The following is a 19,829-nucleotide window of genomic DNA, read 5'->3' on the forward strand; positions in this document are numbered from 1 at the left end:
CAACAAGCCGAGTTGACTTCTGTGAATTAATCACAGGCCCGATTCTTCAAGTAAAATTTTATTTCGGGACCGAAAGAGACGGAGGAAGGCAAGCGGGAACACACACCGACTCTGCATTATGGGATCCAGACACAACGCATCCAATGAAATCAGTCCCGCTCAAGCAGCTGCACAGGACTTACTGCACAGTCCTACACAGATGATGCTGCAAAAACAAATGCAACTCTAATAATAATAATAATAATAATAATAATAATAATAATAATAATAATAATAATAATAATAATAATAATAATGATCATCATCATCCACATCATCATTCACATCTGCCTCCACCCTGCATTCTGCAAGCACCAATTCCCGTCCAAGGGAGAAAACCTGACGAGTTGCCTGACGTCTTTTCTTTGCTGCCTTGTCTCTGGGGTCTCATTTAAGTGACAGCCCGAGAACCAGGTGAGGAGGCAGCGCATGTCGTCAGTCAAATAAAAAAAAAAGAATATATATATATTTTGGAGAGCATCCTCTTCCACAAAAACAAGATCCATTGCAGTGGCGGAACGTTAATGAGGCAAGGTTTTCCGCGCTGGTTGTTCTCGCAAAAAAAAAAATATATGCTTGTTATTACCAGCCACTTGTACCACCCAAACAGACCATCTCGCAAAGGCATTCCAGCTAAATGAAGCCACGACTGGCCAGAAAGGCATACAGCGAGACCAACTTATCAAGAACTTTATATCACCCTGCCAAGACAGTTTTGTATATACTATGAAAAAATATTGTTCCACTGAACAGTCTTTCCAGGAGAGAGAAGCAGAGATCGTGCAAAGCCGGTGAATTGAATGCCAGCCACGGGCAGAGAGGTGGTGATTGTATTGGCTATTAGAGCTGTACAGTATATCCTCTAGGCCAGCGATTCCCAACCGATGGGCCGCGGGTATTGCAAGGGGGAGGCCAAATCATAGACAAAACACATCGATTTTATCGAAAAAATAAATACAAAATTATTGATTACAAAAACGTTTTTAAATGTAAAAAAAAAAAAAATCATTCATGGTATTTTTTCTTCCAAACCTTCAACATTGCATCATCACTGATAGATAGGAAGCTATGGTAGGGCGTACGAGGTCCAAGTCACCCACAAGCGACGTCCCGGCGGCACAGTCCCCGCCTGTCAACCAAAAAAAGAAAGGTTCGGAGAAAGTATAGCGCTGAATATTTATCGTTGGGATTTTTTTGGACGGGCGTCGCCGCTGTGCGTGGTGTGTTCCGAGATTTCACCAAACGCACCTCTGAAGCCATTTAAACTGCACCGTCACCTCGAGACAAAACACCAACGGGACAAGTCCAAGCCGCTTGGATTCTTCGATAATATACTCAAGGAGCATCAGGGCAAGTAGAAAGTCATTCAAACGTCACGTATGGGCATTGAGAACGCAGAGGCAGCGGAAGCGTCCTATCGGTTCGCCCGACTCATAGCCAAGCCTGGTAAGGTTTAATTCTTCCTGCCACAAAAGAGATGGTGTGGGTGATGCTGGGAGAGAAGGCGTGCGAGCCAAACAACCTCATCTCATTGTCTGATAAGTCAGTCAGACGCAGGATTGACGAGACGGCAATCTCTGCTCTGACTGCTGATAACCAGCGTACGAGAGAGTCGTTTCTATGGAAAATGGATAAGAGGGCCAGGCGAGTCGAGCGGTCAAACTCTTGACTCGTTTGAGAATCTGTCGGGTTTCTTGACCAAGGAAGAAATGCGGCTTCCCGTCACCGTGATCAGTCGTGTCAAAGAGCGCCTGCGTGGTTTGAGGACCGAGCTGCGCGAATACTTCCCCATCCCAGATGTGCAGTGCAGCTGGATCTGAAACCTCCTTCGCCAGCCACGGTGACCACACCCTCGCAGGCCTGAGCGTAAAAGAGAAGGAGGCTCTTGTGGATCTCTCCTGCGACAGCGCGTTGAAACTGTCTTTCTCACAGAAGTACCTGATAAGTACCCGCTTCATGTCGCTTCTGAGTATCCCGATCTGCCCGACAGAGCCTTGCGATTCCTGATGCCTTTCCCGACGACGTATCTCTGTGAGACTGTGGCTTTTCGGCGCTTGTGGCATTGAAGACGACATACAGGAATAAATTGAACGTTGATCCAGATCTTCGCCTGAGACTGTCGTCCCTGGAGCCAGACATGGAGCGTCTGGCGTCTGCCATGCAACATCAGCCTTCTCAGGAGGTGAGTTCATATTAATGTGCTCCTGTTATTGTTGCTTCTATCAGCTCCGGCGTGAGTCGTTAGGCGACATTCAAAACACTGCGGCCTTCAGAAAGTATCCTACTAGTGTGAGAGAAAAATGCTCATTATCAACTATTTAAATTATGTAAAAACATTGTAGTAACAAACCAGATCACATTCCATCTTCACTCAGCCTTGTTTGGAGATAAGGATAACCCCAAGGGGGCTGGAAAGAGCATAGTGTGTTTGTTTTATGGCATAGTAGGATTGCATCTGTGACCGGAGTTTGACTGTTTAATCACTATGAGGGTAACACTCTGGGATATGATTGAGGGGCACAGTGTTGTAAATGACGCCTGACCTGGCACGCAACCTATCTTCGGTATAAAGCCCTCTTCGTCTGTAGTAGGGGCAGACTGATTTTTGCACAATAAATATCTTTTGTACTCTTCGTTTTGTTTTCCTGTAGCGGGCAGATTAACCTCACCAACCTCGCAGGAGAATTCCTCCAACACTAGATACTGTCACTATCGTTACGCGAACGGTTCCATAGATATAAGACTATTTTTATCCCACCTCTTTCTTTGTTCAAGTTCATCTTCTAGTTCAAGAGATAATTCGTTTTACCACTACTGCGCTGTATGTGCGCTGTATGTATGAGAATGCATATGATGGTTAGAATAGGAGCACTGTTTGGCTCCCGTATGACTGCTGGTCGGAGAAGTGGGCCGCGAGTCCGAGAAAGGTTGGGAACCGCTGCTCTAGGCTCCAAAACAAGCGCACAGCGCACAGAGCGACGCACCTACTTCCTTACATTGGTAATATTCCATTTAACGTCAGAAATACAAATTTTCATTGTGAACAGCAGGGGATCGGCAAAGGCTGAACCGTCTTGATCGCCGCCCCCTTCTTGAGAAAATGAACACGGAACTCTCTTGGGATGAGCCAAATGAACGGTTAAGATTGAGTGTCCGGATGTTAAAATCTCCACTCGACACCTATAGGTCGTATAGGTATTATTCAGTGGGGTTTTTTATTTATTTATTTATTTATTTTTTATCATATTTGTTCTGCTCTAGCCAGCGCCCCCATCAAACGTTTGATTCTTATTGTTGTTGACACATTACATTTGAATCCATCAAAGATGTATGAATGACCCTGTGTAAATGACAACCGTGGTGGATTGTGACGTTGACTGTGACTCTCCCCACGTGTTTTAAATAAGAGATGGAGGAACGGACCATTACAGGAAGGAGCTCGAGGGGGAATCCTCCGGGCCGAGCCGACCGGGAGCAACGGTTTACAAATAAATGGATGGTGAAGCCTTTCCTCGGCTTTTCTTAATAGAAAAGATGAGGCCGGGTCTAATGGGAATAAAAGGCCAACAAGGGGCAATACGAAAAAAATATCCATCTGATGAATATTTATAGTGTGCTGAATTAAGATTACCAGGAATCCTCTCGCTCCCCCACCTCCCGTCATACCTCCCTCACATCTGAAGCCTCTTCCTGCTACACCTGTCAACCTCTTCCCGCTACACTTGAAGCCTCTTCCTGCTACACCTGTCAACCTCTTCCTGCTACACCCAAAGCCTCTTCCTGCTACACCTGCCAACCTCTTCCTGCTACACCTGTCAACCTCTTACTTCTACACCTGTCAACCTCTCCCTGCTGCACCTGTCAACCTCTTCCTGCTACGCCTGTCAACCTCTCCCTGCTGCACCTGTCAACCTCTTCCTGCTACGCCTGTCAACCTCTCCCTGCTGCACCTGTTAACCTCTTCCTTCTACACCTGTCAACCTCTCCCTGCTGCACCTGTTAGCCGCTTCCTGCTTCACCTGAAACCTTCTTCTGCTACACCTGTCAACCTCTTTCTGTTACACCTGTCAACTCTTCCTGCTACACCTGAAGCCTCTCTCTGCTACACCTGTCACCCTCCTACTGCTGCACCTGTCAACCTCTTCCTGCTACACCTGTCAACCTCTTCCCGCTACACCTGTCAACCTCTTTCTGCTGCACCTGTCAACCTCTTCCTGCTATACCTGTTAACCTCTTTCTGCTACACCTGTCAACTTCTTCCTGCTTCACCTGAAACCTTCTTCTGCTACACCTGTCAACCTCTTTCTGCTACACCTGTCAACTCTTCCTGCTACACCTGAAGCCTCTCTCTGCTACACCTGTCACCCTCCTACTGCTGCACCTGTCAACCTCTTCCTGCTACACCTGTCAACCTCTTCCCGCTACACCTGTCAACCTCTTTCTGCTGCACCTGTCAACCTCTTCCTGCTATACCTGTTAACCTCTTTCTGCTACACCTGTCAACTTCTTCCTGCTTCACCTGAAACCTCCTTCAGCTACACCTGTCAACCTCTTTCCGCTACACCTGTCAACCTCTTCCTGCTAAACTTGAAGCCTCTCTGCTAAACCTGTCAACCTCTTCCTGCTACACCCGTCAACCTGTTTCTGCTGCACATGTCAACCTCTTCCTGCTACACCTGTCAACCTCTTCCTGCTAAACCTGAAGCCTCTCTGCTAAACCTGTCAACCTCTTCCTGCTACACCCGTCAACCTGTTTCTGCTGCACATGTCAACCTCTTCCTGCTACACCTGTCAACCACTTCCTGCTACACCTGTCAACTTCTTCCTGCTTCACCTGAAGCCTCCTTCCGCTACACCTGTCAACCTCTTTCTGCTACACCTGTCAACCTCTTCCTGCTACACCTGAAGCCTCTCTCTGCTACACCTGTCAACCTACTCTGCTACACCTGTCAACGTCTTCCTTCTACACCTGTCAACCTCTCCCTGCTGCACCTGTCAACCTCTTCCGGCTGCACCTGTTAACCTCTTCTGCTACACCTGTCAACCTCTTCCTGCTACACCTGAAGCATCTCTCTGCTACACCTGTCAACCTCTTCCTGCTACACCTGTTAGCCTCTTCCTGCTACACCTGTCAACTTCTTCCTGCTTCACCTGAAACCTCCTTCCGCTTAACCTGTCAACCTCTTCCTGCTACACCTGTCAACCTTTTTCTGCTGCACCTGTCAACCTCTTCCTGCTACACCTGTCAACCTCTTCCTGCTACACCTGTCAACCTCTTCCTGCTATACCTGTCAACCTCTTTCTGCTGCACCTGTTAACCTCTTCCTGCTACACCTGTTAATCTCTTTCTGCTACACCTGTCAACTTCTTCCTGCTTCACCTGAAACCTCCTTCAGCTACCTCTTTCTGCTAGAGTCAACTGTAGCTTGTATAAAATGTGGCTGGATAAGGGTTCCACCCTTATCAGGACAAAAGATGACCACCGTACCGTTGTCCTGACCTCTGCATTTTCTCCCAATAGACCAGATAGATCTTCATTTGTCATTTTTTTAGTTGCATGATGAAGGTCCTTTGACTGATTCCATACACGTATTTTAATTGCAAGTTCAGACGGTGACAGTCTTGCGGCGTCTCTTCTATTGAGAATATTTTGAGGAGTTCCGGTTCTTCTCCTGTGCCTCTCTACATACTGCAGGTGTGCGAAGAATCTCGTCTTTCCCAAGGTATAAAATATTTACACAGACCTGCGGCACCTTATCTGTCACCTCGTATTACCCCGAACAGGCCGACCAGAGCTCTCCCATCCTATAATACTTCTGACGCACCGACTACTGTCTGGCAGAGATGAACACAAAATCAGCAGGATCTGACCAAGCAGCCTCTCTTCATTGGATTTTCATCAAGAGTTGTTTCTATTTTTGTACAGCCCTTTTGAGGAACACTTTGTGATATTGGGTTTTGCAACTTCCACTCAGACAGTGAAATGAGCGATCATTGAGGCAAACGAGAGGATCCGAAAACACCAAACATGACGTGCAATCCACTTACGAGACAGTCATTTTCACCTATCGTTCCAGACCCTTTTCCATATTCATGACCATTGATTTCTTGATTATACAGAGACTCCAAATGATTATACACAATTATATGTGAGCGTGTCTTTTCCGAAAGATTGGTGTTCAAACATACCACTATTTGACCTTGCGTTATGTCTGACTTTTAATAATGACAGCACAATGCAATGAGCTTCCATTCATGAACGCGCACTTTCGATCTATAAATCCTGCGGCGTCAGTGTGGCGAGGGGAGGAAACGGGGAGCGGAAGGTATTTCGACACTGGACGCCGGCGGCACCGCTGCAGCTTTGTTCCACGCAGACCCGGGGGCGATCTGTTTTCCTCCTCTGTCTTGTCGTTCTGCGTCAACACCCTCTCAGGCTCTCTCTCCCGCTCCATTTTACTATAGATGGCGGCAGATGGACCTATTATATTATAATAAAGGGACCATTATCTGGCTTTGTGACCATTCAACCTTTTTTGACTCAATGAGCTACATAGTCTTAATGTTTTATTTTCTCTTTGTTTTTCTCTCTCTCTCTCTCTATATATATATTTATAAAAAAAATAATAAAAAAAAAAATACATATATATATATATTTTTTTTTTTTTGCTTTACACCTATGGACCTTTGATCGACGTACTGAACCAACGCTATTTTATTTCCATCCCATATGAAGAATGCAAAAAGAGGAGGTGCTCAAGGAACTACACTGTGCCAGACCCGCCCGGTCTGTTTGACGGTCACGTCTGGCCCATGTACGTCAAACACAAGAACATTTATATATATATATATATATATATATATATATATATATATATATATATATATATATATGTGTGTGTGTGAGTATTTATATATAAATATATATGTGTGTATATATATATCTATATCTATATATATATATATATATATATATATATATATATATGTATATTTGTGTGTGTGTGTGTGTGTGTGTGTGTGTATATATATATATATATATATATATATTTTAAAAAAAAATTTATATATATATATATGTGTGTGTGTGTGTGTGTGTATATATATATATATTTTAAAAATATATATATATTTATTTTTTTTGGAGAGGAAATGTTTTAATTTTATTGTAGAGAACAGTCGAGAAAGGCAGGAAATGTGGAGTGGAGAAGGGAAGGTATCCCGATCTCTCGAATATTATAATAGATGATAGATAATAGATGATGATAGATGATTACCCAAGGCTTACTGTCCAAGCGAGAACTCATTACCTGGACCCACGGCAGTAGGCATGCACGCAGATGCCCGCTCAGAGTTCTAGCCAATCTGTTGTGTTGGCTAGAACATTATCTACGTTTGCATTCTCATAATCTCGGTGAATCTGTTGCAATGAAAGCGGATGCCTTCCATATCTGGCTGTGTTTGTCCTCGGCCCTTATCCACACCCAAGTCCTCCACACAGGCAGAGGCCCACAAAGAGAAAAGAAGCTCATGGAGGAGCCACGGACAGATCACGAGGCTCCGAGATGCGTCCGCTCCGTCCTTAGAGCTGGTCGTGGAATGGTAATAATCAGCTGACACTGACATTAAGTTGCCGGCATTGATTTGGGTGGCTGCGTTGAGTGCAGCCAATCAATACAGGATGTGTACCCGAGGCCGCGGGGTATTATTCTCACATGAAAGCAATCTGGGATCCCACCTGTGACATCTGTGTTCCGCTCGTCGGCTCCCCCAACAGGCCGCTGAGCATGCTCGAAACCCGATGCCTTGATTGAGGACGAGGAAGTGCGGGGAAGAAGCCCCAAACCCCTCAGGAGCGCTCGTAACACGCTTTGTTAGACGTGAGAGCGTGGACACCGGCGGCTCTCAGACGCTCTGTCTTGACTCTCCGTGCGGCATTACCAAGTTTCGAAAAAATGAGATCGCCCTTTTATGTCGTGAAAGAAGAGTCTGCCGGAGGAGAGTGGTATTTGTACACGCACTTACAGCGGCTCTTGAAAGCAGAAACGCTGACGTGCACAAAGAGCGACAAAGAGAAAAAGATAAGGAATGGGATGAGCTCTGAACTCTGCGAGGTGCGGGGAGGGGAAAAGGTCAAGGAGCGATGGGGCAAACGGATCGCGCACAAAAGGACAATATCTCACAGTCGATCCAGACATTCAAAGTCAGACACAGACGAGATAGCGTTTATGTTTTTAATTCAAACCGCCAAATTCAGAGCACACGACGGGAAGATGCGCGCCCTCTTTAACGGCGTACCTTATTAAAGTAACCTTTGGTCACTCGCCAGGACTGAGCATCTTGAATGAAAAACCACACGGAGATATGACAGGCGTGCTCTTTTTGAAATGATCTCCGTAAACATGATCCATTCCATTGTTATCCCGCGTTCACATCCAGGGAATACTTGATGCCGTGCGTCCAATCTTCTCCCATTCAAGGATTTAACCTCAACCGGTGTGATCAGAAACTGCAGGTTAGTCATTTCCCAAGCAAACAAAGCACTTTGTCGCCTCGAGCCATGGCTTTTGGTTGAATATAAGGTGGATCGGTGAGAATGACATGAGACTAAATATTAGGGTGGAGAAGGTTTGTAAACCATTGAAATCCTCTTTGGTAGCATCAGAGGTTGTACGTAGCAGTTCATTTAAATGGAAACATCATATGCAGCAGTTTAAGCAGCATAGTACTGGTCAGGTAAAATGACCACATAGCAGTGCACGGGTACACCCGACTTATAAAGGGAAGTTACTGCGTTACAGCACTGACCAAAACCCTGATGAGTCTTTTTTTTTGGGATGTTCTACTTCCACCAAGTGGCCAGGATAAAGAACTACGATCAAAGGAGAATTTGCTTATTCACCACAGGACAATGCGAAAAAGAAGAACACAAATGTCAACGCAATGCCTAACCACACTGACACATCAAAGAAGACCCCTACACACACACACACACACATACACACACATACACACACACACACACACACACACACACACACACACACACGCAACCTTCCCCTTCAGTAGCCCGTCAAGGCCACGACGGTGGGGTAGCGCCTGCGACGTGCCATGCACTTGTCCCTGTCGATGAGCAGGGAGTGCGTTTTACATGCAATGTCCTTCTCCAGCGCCATGCGCGCCTCCTCCAGACGGGACAAGGAGCCGCGGGCCTCGCTGAGCCGCTGATTCAGGGAGACCAGGGAGGCCTCGATCTGCCCCACCTCTGCTACCAGGCTGAAAGAAAGGGGAAAGAGGATAAGAAGGTGGACAGAGTTTCAGTTGAAAAGGCTGTTCGTTGAAATGTCATCCGGTCAATCACAACGTCAGATGGATTGCGATAACGACACACACACACACACACACACACACTATCACTTATGACCATAGTGTGTATGTGCACGTATCTGTGGTTTCCCCTCTGCACCTGAGCTGAGGGTCGTCTCTGCAGAGCTCCACGTTGGGCCTGAGAGAGCGCAGGAACAGTCTGGAGTGAGCGACCCTCAGCGGCGCCGTCTTGTCGTGGATGGCGCGCTGCAGCGCCACAATGTTCCTCTCCTGGACGCCGACCTGCTCCAAGATCTGCGCACCAGCACACACGCAAGAAGACAGCATGTAGAGTGCAAGTGATACTGTTGCATGTTGCATCTCGATGGTACAGGTTTTGCACCAAAGGTTTAAAGTAAATGTCATGGACCACCAGTGACGCCGTTTTGTTTTGTGAAAAATCCATGAATATCATTATCATACTGTTTGATGTAAATCGTGTTGATTTTTCGCTATGATCTTCACTGCCACCGACAACAAAAAACAGCTTAATAGCGGTCTCCCAACTAAATGAATACCAAAGAAGACACAAGCGCAAGAAATAGAAGACGAGGAACCTTCCTCTTGTCCAGCTGCTCTTACACAGGGGAAGTAGCCGCCATTCTCAGGCAGCAAATCATGTGAATTTGCCAAATTTGAATTCACGCTTAAAAAAAAAGAAGCCGAGCACGAAGAACGAATATGATCAATGTCCGTGTTGTGTTCTGATTCTGGCCACAAGAAATGTGCATTTGAATGGTAAGCGACTGAGATCCAAATGTAGTCTTTGTGCTGTTGTTTGGTCTGCGCCTTCATCTTAATGACATTGTTCTCACCTTTCAAAATGTGCTATAAAATAAAAGGTAGGAAATGCTCCAGGGTTTGGAACAATCTACAAAAACAAACCTAATGTCAGTGTGGATGAATATCTGTTGTCGCCCTCTCATCCCTCCGTCTCCGCCCCCCACTCCCCCACACCCGCCATCCACCTGTGTGAGGTGCAGCTCAAGCTGGGTCTTGGCCTCGTTCAGCTCCAGGCAGCGGTGGCTGAAGGCCTGGTCCACAGCAGCACACTGGGCCTTCAGGTCCCCTGCTGTGTCCTGCAGCACCCTGTCCACCAGCAACCTGACGCACACACGCACACGCACACGCACACACACACACACACACACACGCACACACACACACACACACACACACACACACACATTCACATAGACACAAAATATTATATATATATATATATATCCTTGTATTTGGCACAATTTCTCAAAAACAGTTTACAATACATTGCCAAAGTGTGTCCACTAAGATGTTATTCAATAATATCAGGCTTTTTATTATCTGCTCCTGCTGCAGGAAGGTTGGAAGCAGGGGGCACCCCCTTGCGGTCACTCCCCATTTTTTGCACCTGGCCTTACTTTTCCAAATAATAATACAAAACCTTTTAGGTTTGAGTTCTCTTCCTAACTTATAATCGTTTTACATAGATCCTGGATTGAATTATGTGGCAGAAGTGTGCAGGCATATCTCTTTGGGATGCCCAGAAGCTTAGGCTTTGGCTGTTACTTGATTGGCTGAGGGTTGATCTCAGCCTGAATTATTCATGATTTTATTGAAATGACTCTTTATCCAGTTTTGTGCGATGATACACAGTCTAAGCTTTGCATAAATATCTGGCACACGGCTTGAGGCGTCTTCGTCTTTTGATATAGCCAAGCCTTTCCGTGGAAATAAGGATGCACTGAGCACATACTCTGATACTCAGAGTGGGTGGCATTATCAGAGAATATTGCCAATAAAAAAAAAAAAATCAGATAATATGTCATATCTCAGGTCTGACCTAAGATCCCTGGTGGCGTGTTGTTCGCATGAGGCCTTGGACAGATTGTCCTGGGTAAACATCATCCATGATGTACGATTAGACACCCTGGAAGGGAGCGGCGGAAAAAAAGTATGTCAGCATCATTCCGATTATTATTATTATTATTATTGCAAATAATCGATCGTTTTGAACATTCATTTTGAAAATGAAATTGAAACAACACGCATACTGATCCTGCATGGTTGCTGAGCTGGGGATGATCTGCGTGTCCCTGCTCATGTTGCTGTATCTTCCACACTGGTCGTCGAATTCATAGGCCTGACATTTGTCAGACCAGTCCAACTCTAACGCCAGCTTGGTCTCTCGATTAATCCTTAGAAACACACACAGTATGTAGACCCAATCGATTAATGACAGCACCAGCAAGACCACATTGATTTTTTTTTTTTTTTTAAAGGAGTGCGACATGTTAGATTTTATGGGGTGTTGGTCGGGTGTTACTCACCTGATCTGACACACGACCTGTTCGATGGTTCTCTTCAGGAGGGCCTGGATGCTTCTGATCAGTTCAACCTCCTTGAAAATAAAAATCCCACAGTGTTAGTAAAGTAGACCTAAAGCCTAGTGAAGAGGATTCGGGCCACATAAAAAATGTATTGCCATGTGAATTATTTGAGTTATGAGAATAACTGTCAGTCAGAATTCTGATACTGAAGTCAGTATTATGTGGGGGAAAAAGTCAGATTTCTGAGGAAAAGAGTCGGGAAAATCAGTATTCGGTTGAAAAAAAGTCGGAATTCTGACTCTAATGAATCATAGAATTCTGAGAATCTATTTAACATTCTAAACGTTCATGATGAATTGTCATTAAAACATGATTGTTATTTTGACTAATTTAACCCTTTCTATATTGCTAGGGACATAGGGAGACCTTAGTGAGCTCCTCCTCCACAGTGTCTTGGACCAGGTCGGGCCCCAGTCTCCTCTCCCTGCAGGTGAGGTTGTCGGTGGCGATGGCGTACGGGATCTCGGTGGCGTCCAGGGCTTTCTCCAGCCGGTTCTTCTGGGCCAGCAGCAGCTCCGTCTCAGCCAAAACCCTCTGTATGTGGAGCTGCAGCTCGGACCTCCAGGAGTGGGTCTCCTGCAGCCTCTCTCCCAAGCAGCGGGTCCCCTCCGACTGTCTGTGCAGGGTTTCGGCCTCGGTGTCGGTGGACAAGCTTTTGGAAAGACCGTGGACCTTCTGGGCCTCGTCGCGGTCCCTCACGGCCCGTTGCAGGGTGGAGTAGTTGTTGGAGTGCCATTGAGCAGGGTTGTACTTGGAGCAGCGGAACCCCACCGTAGACTCCCCGGTGGCACACCGCAGTAAAACCTCCCGATCTGCGGCCGGATCCCTCTCGGTTCGCTCCTCTGTACCGCCGCTGTGAAACTGGGGTCTGGAAACCAAAACATCTGAAGTCATTTTGAGTCAGAATGTTAGTTACAGCTTCAAAAGAGCCAAACAGTCCTTCTATGTGTCCATGGGGCTGCTGTGTTTGGAAGGTGTTGCTAGGTAACAGTTAGACGACACTCTCCATAGTTAAAGGTCAGGTTGGCTATTCAAAAACACCATATACATAAACAAAGCAAATACACTTTCACATTTAATTTATAACACATGACATAATATAACTAAATAACATTCTTATTTGATTTTGACTGATATCTCCCATGACCGCAATCTGCAATCTAATATTTTTAATATTTCATTGAAAAGTGACACATTTGAAAAATGTATGTGGCAAACCTGAAAAGGCATAATATATCGATTCGGAACATGCATTAAACGCAAACTACAATTTTTCCATTTTTCCATGAAATGAACTGTTGCGGTAATAATACATAGGTTTCGTAAATGAGGTTGATGATTTTGGTAATGATAATAAGTATACTAAGATGGTTGTATGGTTAAAAACATTCTATTATTTAATATAGCGGTTAAATTATAATAATATTATCATTTAATGGCTATATTAAATTGGAAAAAAAGAAAAAGGAAATTTATTGAACTTGAATCCATGATTGTGCCATTAATATTGGCACAATCATGGATTCAAGTTCAATAAATTTCCTTTTTGCAGAGCTTCAAAAGTACACAATGTACAGAGGCTAAAAACAGAGAACACATAAAAACAACACGTAGAAAAACATTAGAACAGGGCTAAACAGGGCAGCATTAGAACATATGACTAAAACACGTCAACCATTTTACGAGGGCACCGAAAACTTACCAACCACCTCGGGCAAATACAACATTCTGGTTTGTCAATACTAGTCAGGTGGGGGTACATTCATTGTGAACAACCTTCCTAACAAGAACAGATGTGTAGAATCTGTGCACAGCTGAACTATAAAACAGATACAAATGCACATACCATACTGTGCACACCATATAGACTTCTAATTCATGGAAGTAGTCCAGTTCATTTGGGAGCAGGAACTATTTTTTCCCCCTAATGTTGTTTGGTTGTGTCTCATGTACATTTGTTTCTAAACTTCCAAACAATTCGCATCCACAGGCAAAATCCCAGGGTAAGGCCTGGTTTTGCCGATGTCAGGTTAAGCAGAAAAGAGCAGTTATTTTAGCTGAAATTCAATTCAGACACTAAACTCAGACCTACACATCATCCATTATTTGGTATTAGTAAACATACTGAAAGCCAAAAGATGTCCAATATCATTCGATCTTAAACCACATCCTCCTTTCGAGTTTGTATGATATTTCCTCCAGGAACCCAGGTACGTATGCAAGTTTCTCTCTTTTTTGGTAACATCCATTATACATTCGCAGCATGAACAGCGATCGACTACATTTCAATACTCAATTTACTTCAGTTTTGAACAATGTCTTGTTTACAGTTTGCAGGATATTTCCTCCAGGAACCCAAGTATGAAGGTACATTTCACTCTTTTTTCCAGGTATAGTTACTTCAGCCCGTTGACATTTCTTTTGAATATGGTGTTTTTCAACTGACTCGCCCATCGTTCCAGGTACTGCCTTCAGGTAGGGCGGTGCTCATTTGCCACTTGTTCTGATGAATTGAGCTTCAGCTGCTCAAAGAGAGTGTTGGCGTCTGGTACGCTGGTACCAGAGGACACAAGTCTATCCGCCAGATTTTTATCCATCAGGCCATCAGAAGCCCCCTTTCCATGGGACGCCTCCTCGAAATGTATACTTATATATAATAATAATAAAAATTATATATATATATATATATATATATAGATACGTATAAAAACAACAGCAATGAAGTTGTAGCAGGAAGGCAATATGCAATGGTGCAGAGGTGCTGGAATAAATATGGAATAATAAACAGGTTACTTTATATACATGAGGTAGGTGGATATGACAAAACATGCATGTATACAATGTACAGTATTTACACCGTGTTTAGGTTTACATTCACAATGACATATATTGAAAGCTGTTTAGCCTCCCAAATATACAATTTAGAATGCATGTACATGCTTACGGGTTCATTGCACAGGGATTGTCTCTGACGTTGTGTGCTTGGTCTAAGTGTTCATCAGAGTGACGGCCCGTGGGAAGAAGCTCTTCCTGCGTCCGCTTGTTTCGGTGTGCCGTGTTCTGTGGCGCCGGCCAGAAAGGGAGGGGTCGGAACGGGTCGTATCCAAAACACGATGGGGCCTGCGGCGACGTTTCCCGCGCGCTCCCTGACTCTGGACAGGTAGGGGTCCTGAATGGTGGGGCAGGTCGGCAAAGGTGATTTTTCTTTACAGTCCTGACGGTCCGATGCAGTCCGGATGGACCGGATGATTGCAGTGTAGAACTGGATCAGCAGCTTCTGGGGCAGGTTGAATATCAATGAACTGCGTCGATGAACTGTGGAATGTTTTTCTACCCACAAGAGAGGGCACGTAGACTAAGCATATTTTTACTAAGTGACATAATGGAAATTTTAAAATCTTAACGTTTTTCTAAATGTGGAAAACTACCTGAATCGGTAATGATAATCAATACTGTCATGTACACGGTCTGACAAAAGAATGTTTAACTTTTACCTTGAGAAATACAGAGATCTGCTTACCTGGCACTAGCAGCCGTGTCGCTTCATTCAAAATCAAACTTTATCTGAAATTGCGTGTGTGTGTGTGTGTGTGTGTGTGTGTGTGTGGTCAGTGTGTGCATGCGTGCGCGCGCGTGTGTGTCCTTTGTTTTCATTATTATTATACATGAATATTCAGCTGATCATTTTTCTGTCATTTAAAAACATCTCGGAGAACATCCATGTATCTTTTTTCTGAATAGTTTCATTTGAGACGGAGCAGTTGTGGTAATGAGAGTTTCAGCAGAAAATGCAAAAAATACAAAAATATGTCATTCCTTTGTTAAAATTACTCTTTGTGCAAGGTGGAAGACATGATTCTCTCTCTTTTGATATTTTGCTGTATTACTAAATAACATTAGTTGTATCTTTAAAGTCATTACTGCCATGGTATTTTCACGGTTTCATGAGAATGTTCCACATAACAATATCACATTTTACTCAGAACTATTTTTGCAATTGCCATAGTACATCCAAGGCATTTCTGAACCCTTCGCTCATGAAGGATGAAGTGGCACAACTTCCTGTTTCTAGTCTCCACTCTTTACGTGAGAGTGGATATAGAGTAACCAAAAGAGCTGACTGCGTAAGTGTAAAATAAGTCGATAAAACCCTGAAAAACCTGGTCAAATGCATGGTTTGCGACTATATAAAGACTGTGTAACTGTCATGTGAGTTTCCCAATTTTGAAAAGGAGATTCAACACGTTTTTTTAAGCCTTAAAAGTTTGCATTTTTAAGCACAGGGTGAAGCTGCAACAGCGCGGTAATGTTTCATCAACAAAGCGTTCTGCCATGAACAGTAAGAGATAATGGCAATCAACATTTTAATAAAGCCTGGGTTGAAAAAATACCAAACGTGTCATTCAAAAGAATGCTGTGTGCTCTCTGAGATGTGTTTATTTTGGACGAACAACTGTCTTAATGTAAGAAAATATACATGTATTCCATCTTTTCTATTCTCTATATATAATAAAAACATTGTCAGTCTAACTAACTTAAACTGTTCCTTTAAAGCAGTAGTGTAGGCAGGAATTCATTGGTGGGCCTAAAGAATTATTATTTATTATTGATTGAAAGCGTGACACTTAACCATGTTATTCACACTTTTTGCCAACACTAAACAGATGAGATTGATGAGGCAATTTATTTATATCAATGATATATTGGTCACCGATATGTCAACTTCCTCACACGTCATTTCCATTGACCCAGTTTTATTCGACAAAAGCCATGTTGCATTGAGAAAAAACAACATTTCGATGAGTTTAATGTTATCAGAAGAGAGATGCCAGCTGTGCGTCAAGACAATGATTACCTTAAAACGTTTCCTCTTACATTTGTCCGATGCATTTTCCTTATTCCGCTTCAGTTTGTCAATAAAAATTGTACTCGGAATGTATGTTGTAGGTTTGGCGTCACCAGTGACCACGCCTGTTTGTTCCCCTGGAACTCGGAGTGCCTGTTTGGTCAACCACACCTTTCACAGTCACAGTGATTCTGGGACAACACAGCCTGCACACCTGCACCCTGCTCTGCTCCGGTAAGGTCTCTGGCTTTTCATCTGTTCTTGAAGGAGAAAAAAAATAAACCTCACACGGGCCAGGTGGTAGTGGGGACAGATATATCATCTTTATTGTTTTTTTGGTTGGCCTCTAAATGAATTACTTTACAGAATTTCTTACCGACCGGAATGTTTTTGGGATATATTATTTGTATTTATCAGCAAAACGCATCAAACGCATAAAGAAAATATGCCTGACCTCTTTTTATGAAAAGAAAAACTATCAACAACCATCATCAGAGGTTAAAACAACATTTTTGTGATATATGTATATACTGTATAGACTGTATATTTGATATCTGATAACCACCAAATAACATTGTATTTTCTGGTTATCGCGTTTCGTGTGTGTGTGTGTGCATGTGTGTGCGTGTGTGTGCGTGTGTGTGTGCGTGTGTGTGTCTGTGTGTGTGTGTGTGTGTGTGTGTGTGTGTGTGTGTGTGTGTGTGTGTGTGTGTGTGTGTGTGTGTGTGTGTGTGTGTGTGTGTGTGTGTATATATATGTGTCTAGGTGTCTGTTTGTGTGTGTGTGTGTGTGTGCGTGCGCGCGCGCGTGTGTGCTTTCGACTCAAACTTGAGCTTCATTGTTTTGATTCTGAACTTCCCTTCATGGCGCCATCCAGCCGCTCCGCGAGGGGTGGAATGCGCTCTCTCCGTGAACCCATCCATCCGCTTTCTCTTGTCTTCATGTCCGTCTGTCTTGTCTGTCCTCAGCCTGCCATATCCTAAAGTCCTTGGATTTCGACTGGTTTGAGAAACAATGTCCAAATCCCCTCCTGAAGACGTCCCAGCTCCCCCGTACCCCGGGTTACCTTTGGGCCCTGCTGCAGCCATGTACCCCCCTCAACAAGCTGGCTACCAGGCAGGTGGGACCGGGAAAATGCCATCCCTGCTCTATTCCCTCTATTCTATACCCTCTATTCTATTTCTTTTGGGCTATTTTACAGTAGCTCAGAGGCTGTAAACAGCAACGGTTAACAGTTATAGGCGTCGGTTTAGTGTCACTATTTTAAAAGAATTTGTACTCAAGCAGTTTCCCCTTTTCGTCAAGTGTCTTCAGACGTTGTCGTGCATCTTCTCCTCAGGTCCACAGTACTTCCAGTACGGCTCTGCCCAGCCCCAGTATCCACAACCTGGTATGAGACTGTTAATAACTGTTTTAACCACCATTTTACTATCATCGTTAGGAAATACTTTGTGAAGTGACTGGCTTTTCACTTTTAAGCAGCTGTAAAAACCGCTGGATCATTTCTTGGATGGATCATTTCTTCAGAGTGTGTCTTCTTCATTTCCCCTCTTAGGTCCGCAGGCCAATGTCGTTCTACAACCTCCCAACACACAGACCGGTAACAATCTCCCCCCGGCGCAATGATAACGATTCCTTTGAGTTGGTGAGTTTTTGAGTTTCGATGGGTTTGCGGGCGTTAAGTCAGAGTGGGTGTCCCGCAGTGACCCAAGTGGTGGTGGCGGAGGGGCGCTCCTACAACGTCCCGTGCCGGATGACGTGCCCCCACTGCCACACCTGCAGCGTCACCCGGATCACGCACAAAAGCGGGCTGCTCACCTGGCTCATTTGCGGCGTGCTCTGCTTCTTCTTGTGAGTGCTGCAAATCATTTAGACACATACAGTACATGCAAAAAAAAAGAGAAACAATAATAAGAGAGCCAGATGTACTCCACATAATGAGCACGCTTTCTTTATTGGTTCATTGGTGCCCTACAGGTGCTGGCTGTGCTGTTTTATACCATTCTGCATTGACTCCTGCAAGGATGTGGAGCATCACTGTTCCAACTGCAACAACATTATCTATATTCACAAACCTCTGTGAGGAAGACTATAAAGTTGTTCCCCTCGAACATGACTGGTGACAACATATCACTGTTTTATGAGACGTCCATAAACCGTGCCGACAATCTCTCTTTTGTATCAAACTACCATATAAAATGTATTGTGTGTTATGGCTACTGATAGATACGGATCATTCTTTTTAAAACCTGTAATTCTATGCTACATAAATGTGACCTTTGCCTTTTGAACGTTCATTTCCAAGGAAATGAAAACACTGAACTGTTTTATCCAAATGTGATGTAATAAATATTTTTAATGAGTGGCCAGACAGTATTTCTTCCACCAAGCCTTATGTGTACATAGAATAAAGTTATCTGAGGATTTGTTTGTGGTTGATGTTAATACTCTGGGTGTGTGTGTCAGAGTGTGGGTTAGTTTCCAAATAGCTTGCTGCTCAAAGAGCACTTTTTCCACTCTTTCTGGCACCCTTATTGTTGACTGTTTGCTAAATATAAAGAGCAAAGATGAAATCATTGAGCAATTTTCCCTGGTGTACTAAGGGTGAAACTAAAAGAGGAATATCTGAGTGTACTTCCATTCCATTGAAACCCTCCAAAACTGGTGCTTGCGCTGCTGCCTCGCCGCAAGGAGGTCCTGGGCTTCCTTCCCGCCCGGAGCACTGTTGGCACCGTGAATCCGGGCCTTTCTGTGTGGAGTTTGCATGTTCTCCTCGTGCTCACATGGGGTTTTCTCCATATAACATCGGCAAGGGCCCCCACCAAAAATATGCAAAAAAAAACAAACATTGTCGTTTGACCAGCGATTTTTGAAAGTGGTGCATCGCTGTACGGTGCCCGCCGAAGGGAAGGACACGCTGGGATGGGTCGAAAGCAGTGAACAAGTGTTGGAGTGTGTGATGAATAAAGAATCTTCTAATGTTCACTACACCTTTGAATACAAATGTTCCTTTGAGCAGGGATTTACTATTGTGAATGCAATAGGTGTGATCTAAATTTGTAGTCTAAAAGCTACAAATTTACCCTTTGTTAATTGTTGTTCTATATCATCTGGGAATAGGAAGTACTCCACGGCAGAAAAAGTCAACTTGCTAGAGCGGGGTAGACTTTACGAGCTGCTAAATGACAAAACTGCAAACGATCAATGGC

At 44.2% G+C, this 19,829-nt stretch overlaps 2 protein-coding genes across 2 annotated transcripts; one reads left to right on the forward strand and one right to left on the reverse strand.

The window, feature by feature from the left end:
- Window positions 1–9,101: 9,101 nt before the first annotated feature.
- tekt4 (tektin 4) lies at window positions 9,102–12,668 on the reverse strand (the record flags this gene model as incomplete). Its single annotated transcript, XM_079999408.1, has 7 exons — window positions 9,102–9,315; window positions 9,506–9,660; window positions 10,374–10,509; window positions 11,228–11,314; window positions 11,439–11,582; window positions 11,715–11,785; window positions 12,141–12,668. The coding sequence occupies 7 exons, from the start codon at window positions 12,666–12,668 to the stop codon at window positions 9,102–9,104; spliced, it is 1,335 nt and encodes a 444-aa protein (XP_079855534.1).
- A 4,130-nt stretch (window positions 12,669–16,798) lies between these two features.
- Window positions 16,799–18,887, forward strand: LOC307229633 (lipopolysaccharide-induced tumor necrosis factor-alpha factor homolog). The gene is made up of 6 exons (XM_079999660.1): window positions 16,799–16,854; window positions 17,589–17,740; window positions 17,960–18,010; window positions 18,176–18,220; window positions 18,324–18,471; window positions 18,598–18,887. Exons 2-6 carry the CDS (start codon window positions 17,635–17,637, stop codon window positions 18,701–18,703), a joined length of 456 nt encoding a protein of 151 aa, XP_079855786.1. The 5' UTR covers window positions 16,799–16,854; window positions 17,589–17,634; the 3' UTR covers window positions 18,704–18,887.
- The last annotated feature ends 942 nt before the right edge of the window (window positions 18,888–19,829 follow it).

Source organism: Zeus faber (genome assembly GCF_960531495.2).
Source record: "Zeus faber genome assembly, chromosome: 4".
Classification (NCBI taxonomy): domain Eukaryota; kingdom Metazoa; phylum Chordata; class Actinopteri; order Zeiformes; family Zeidae; genus Zeus; species Zeus faber.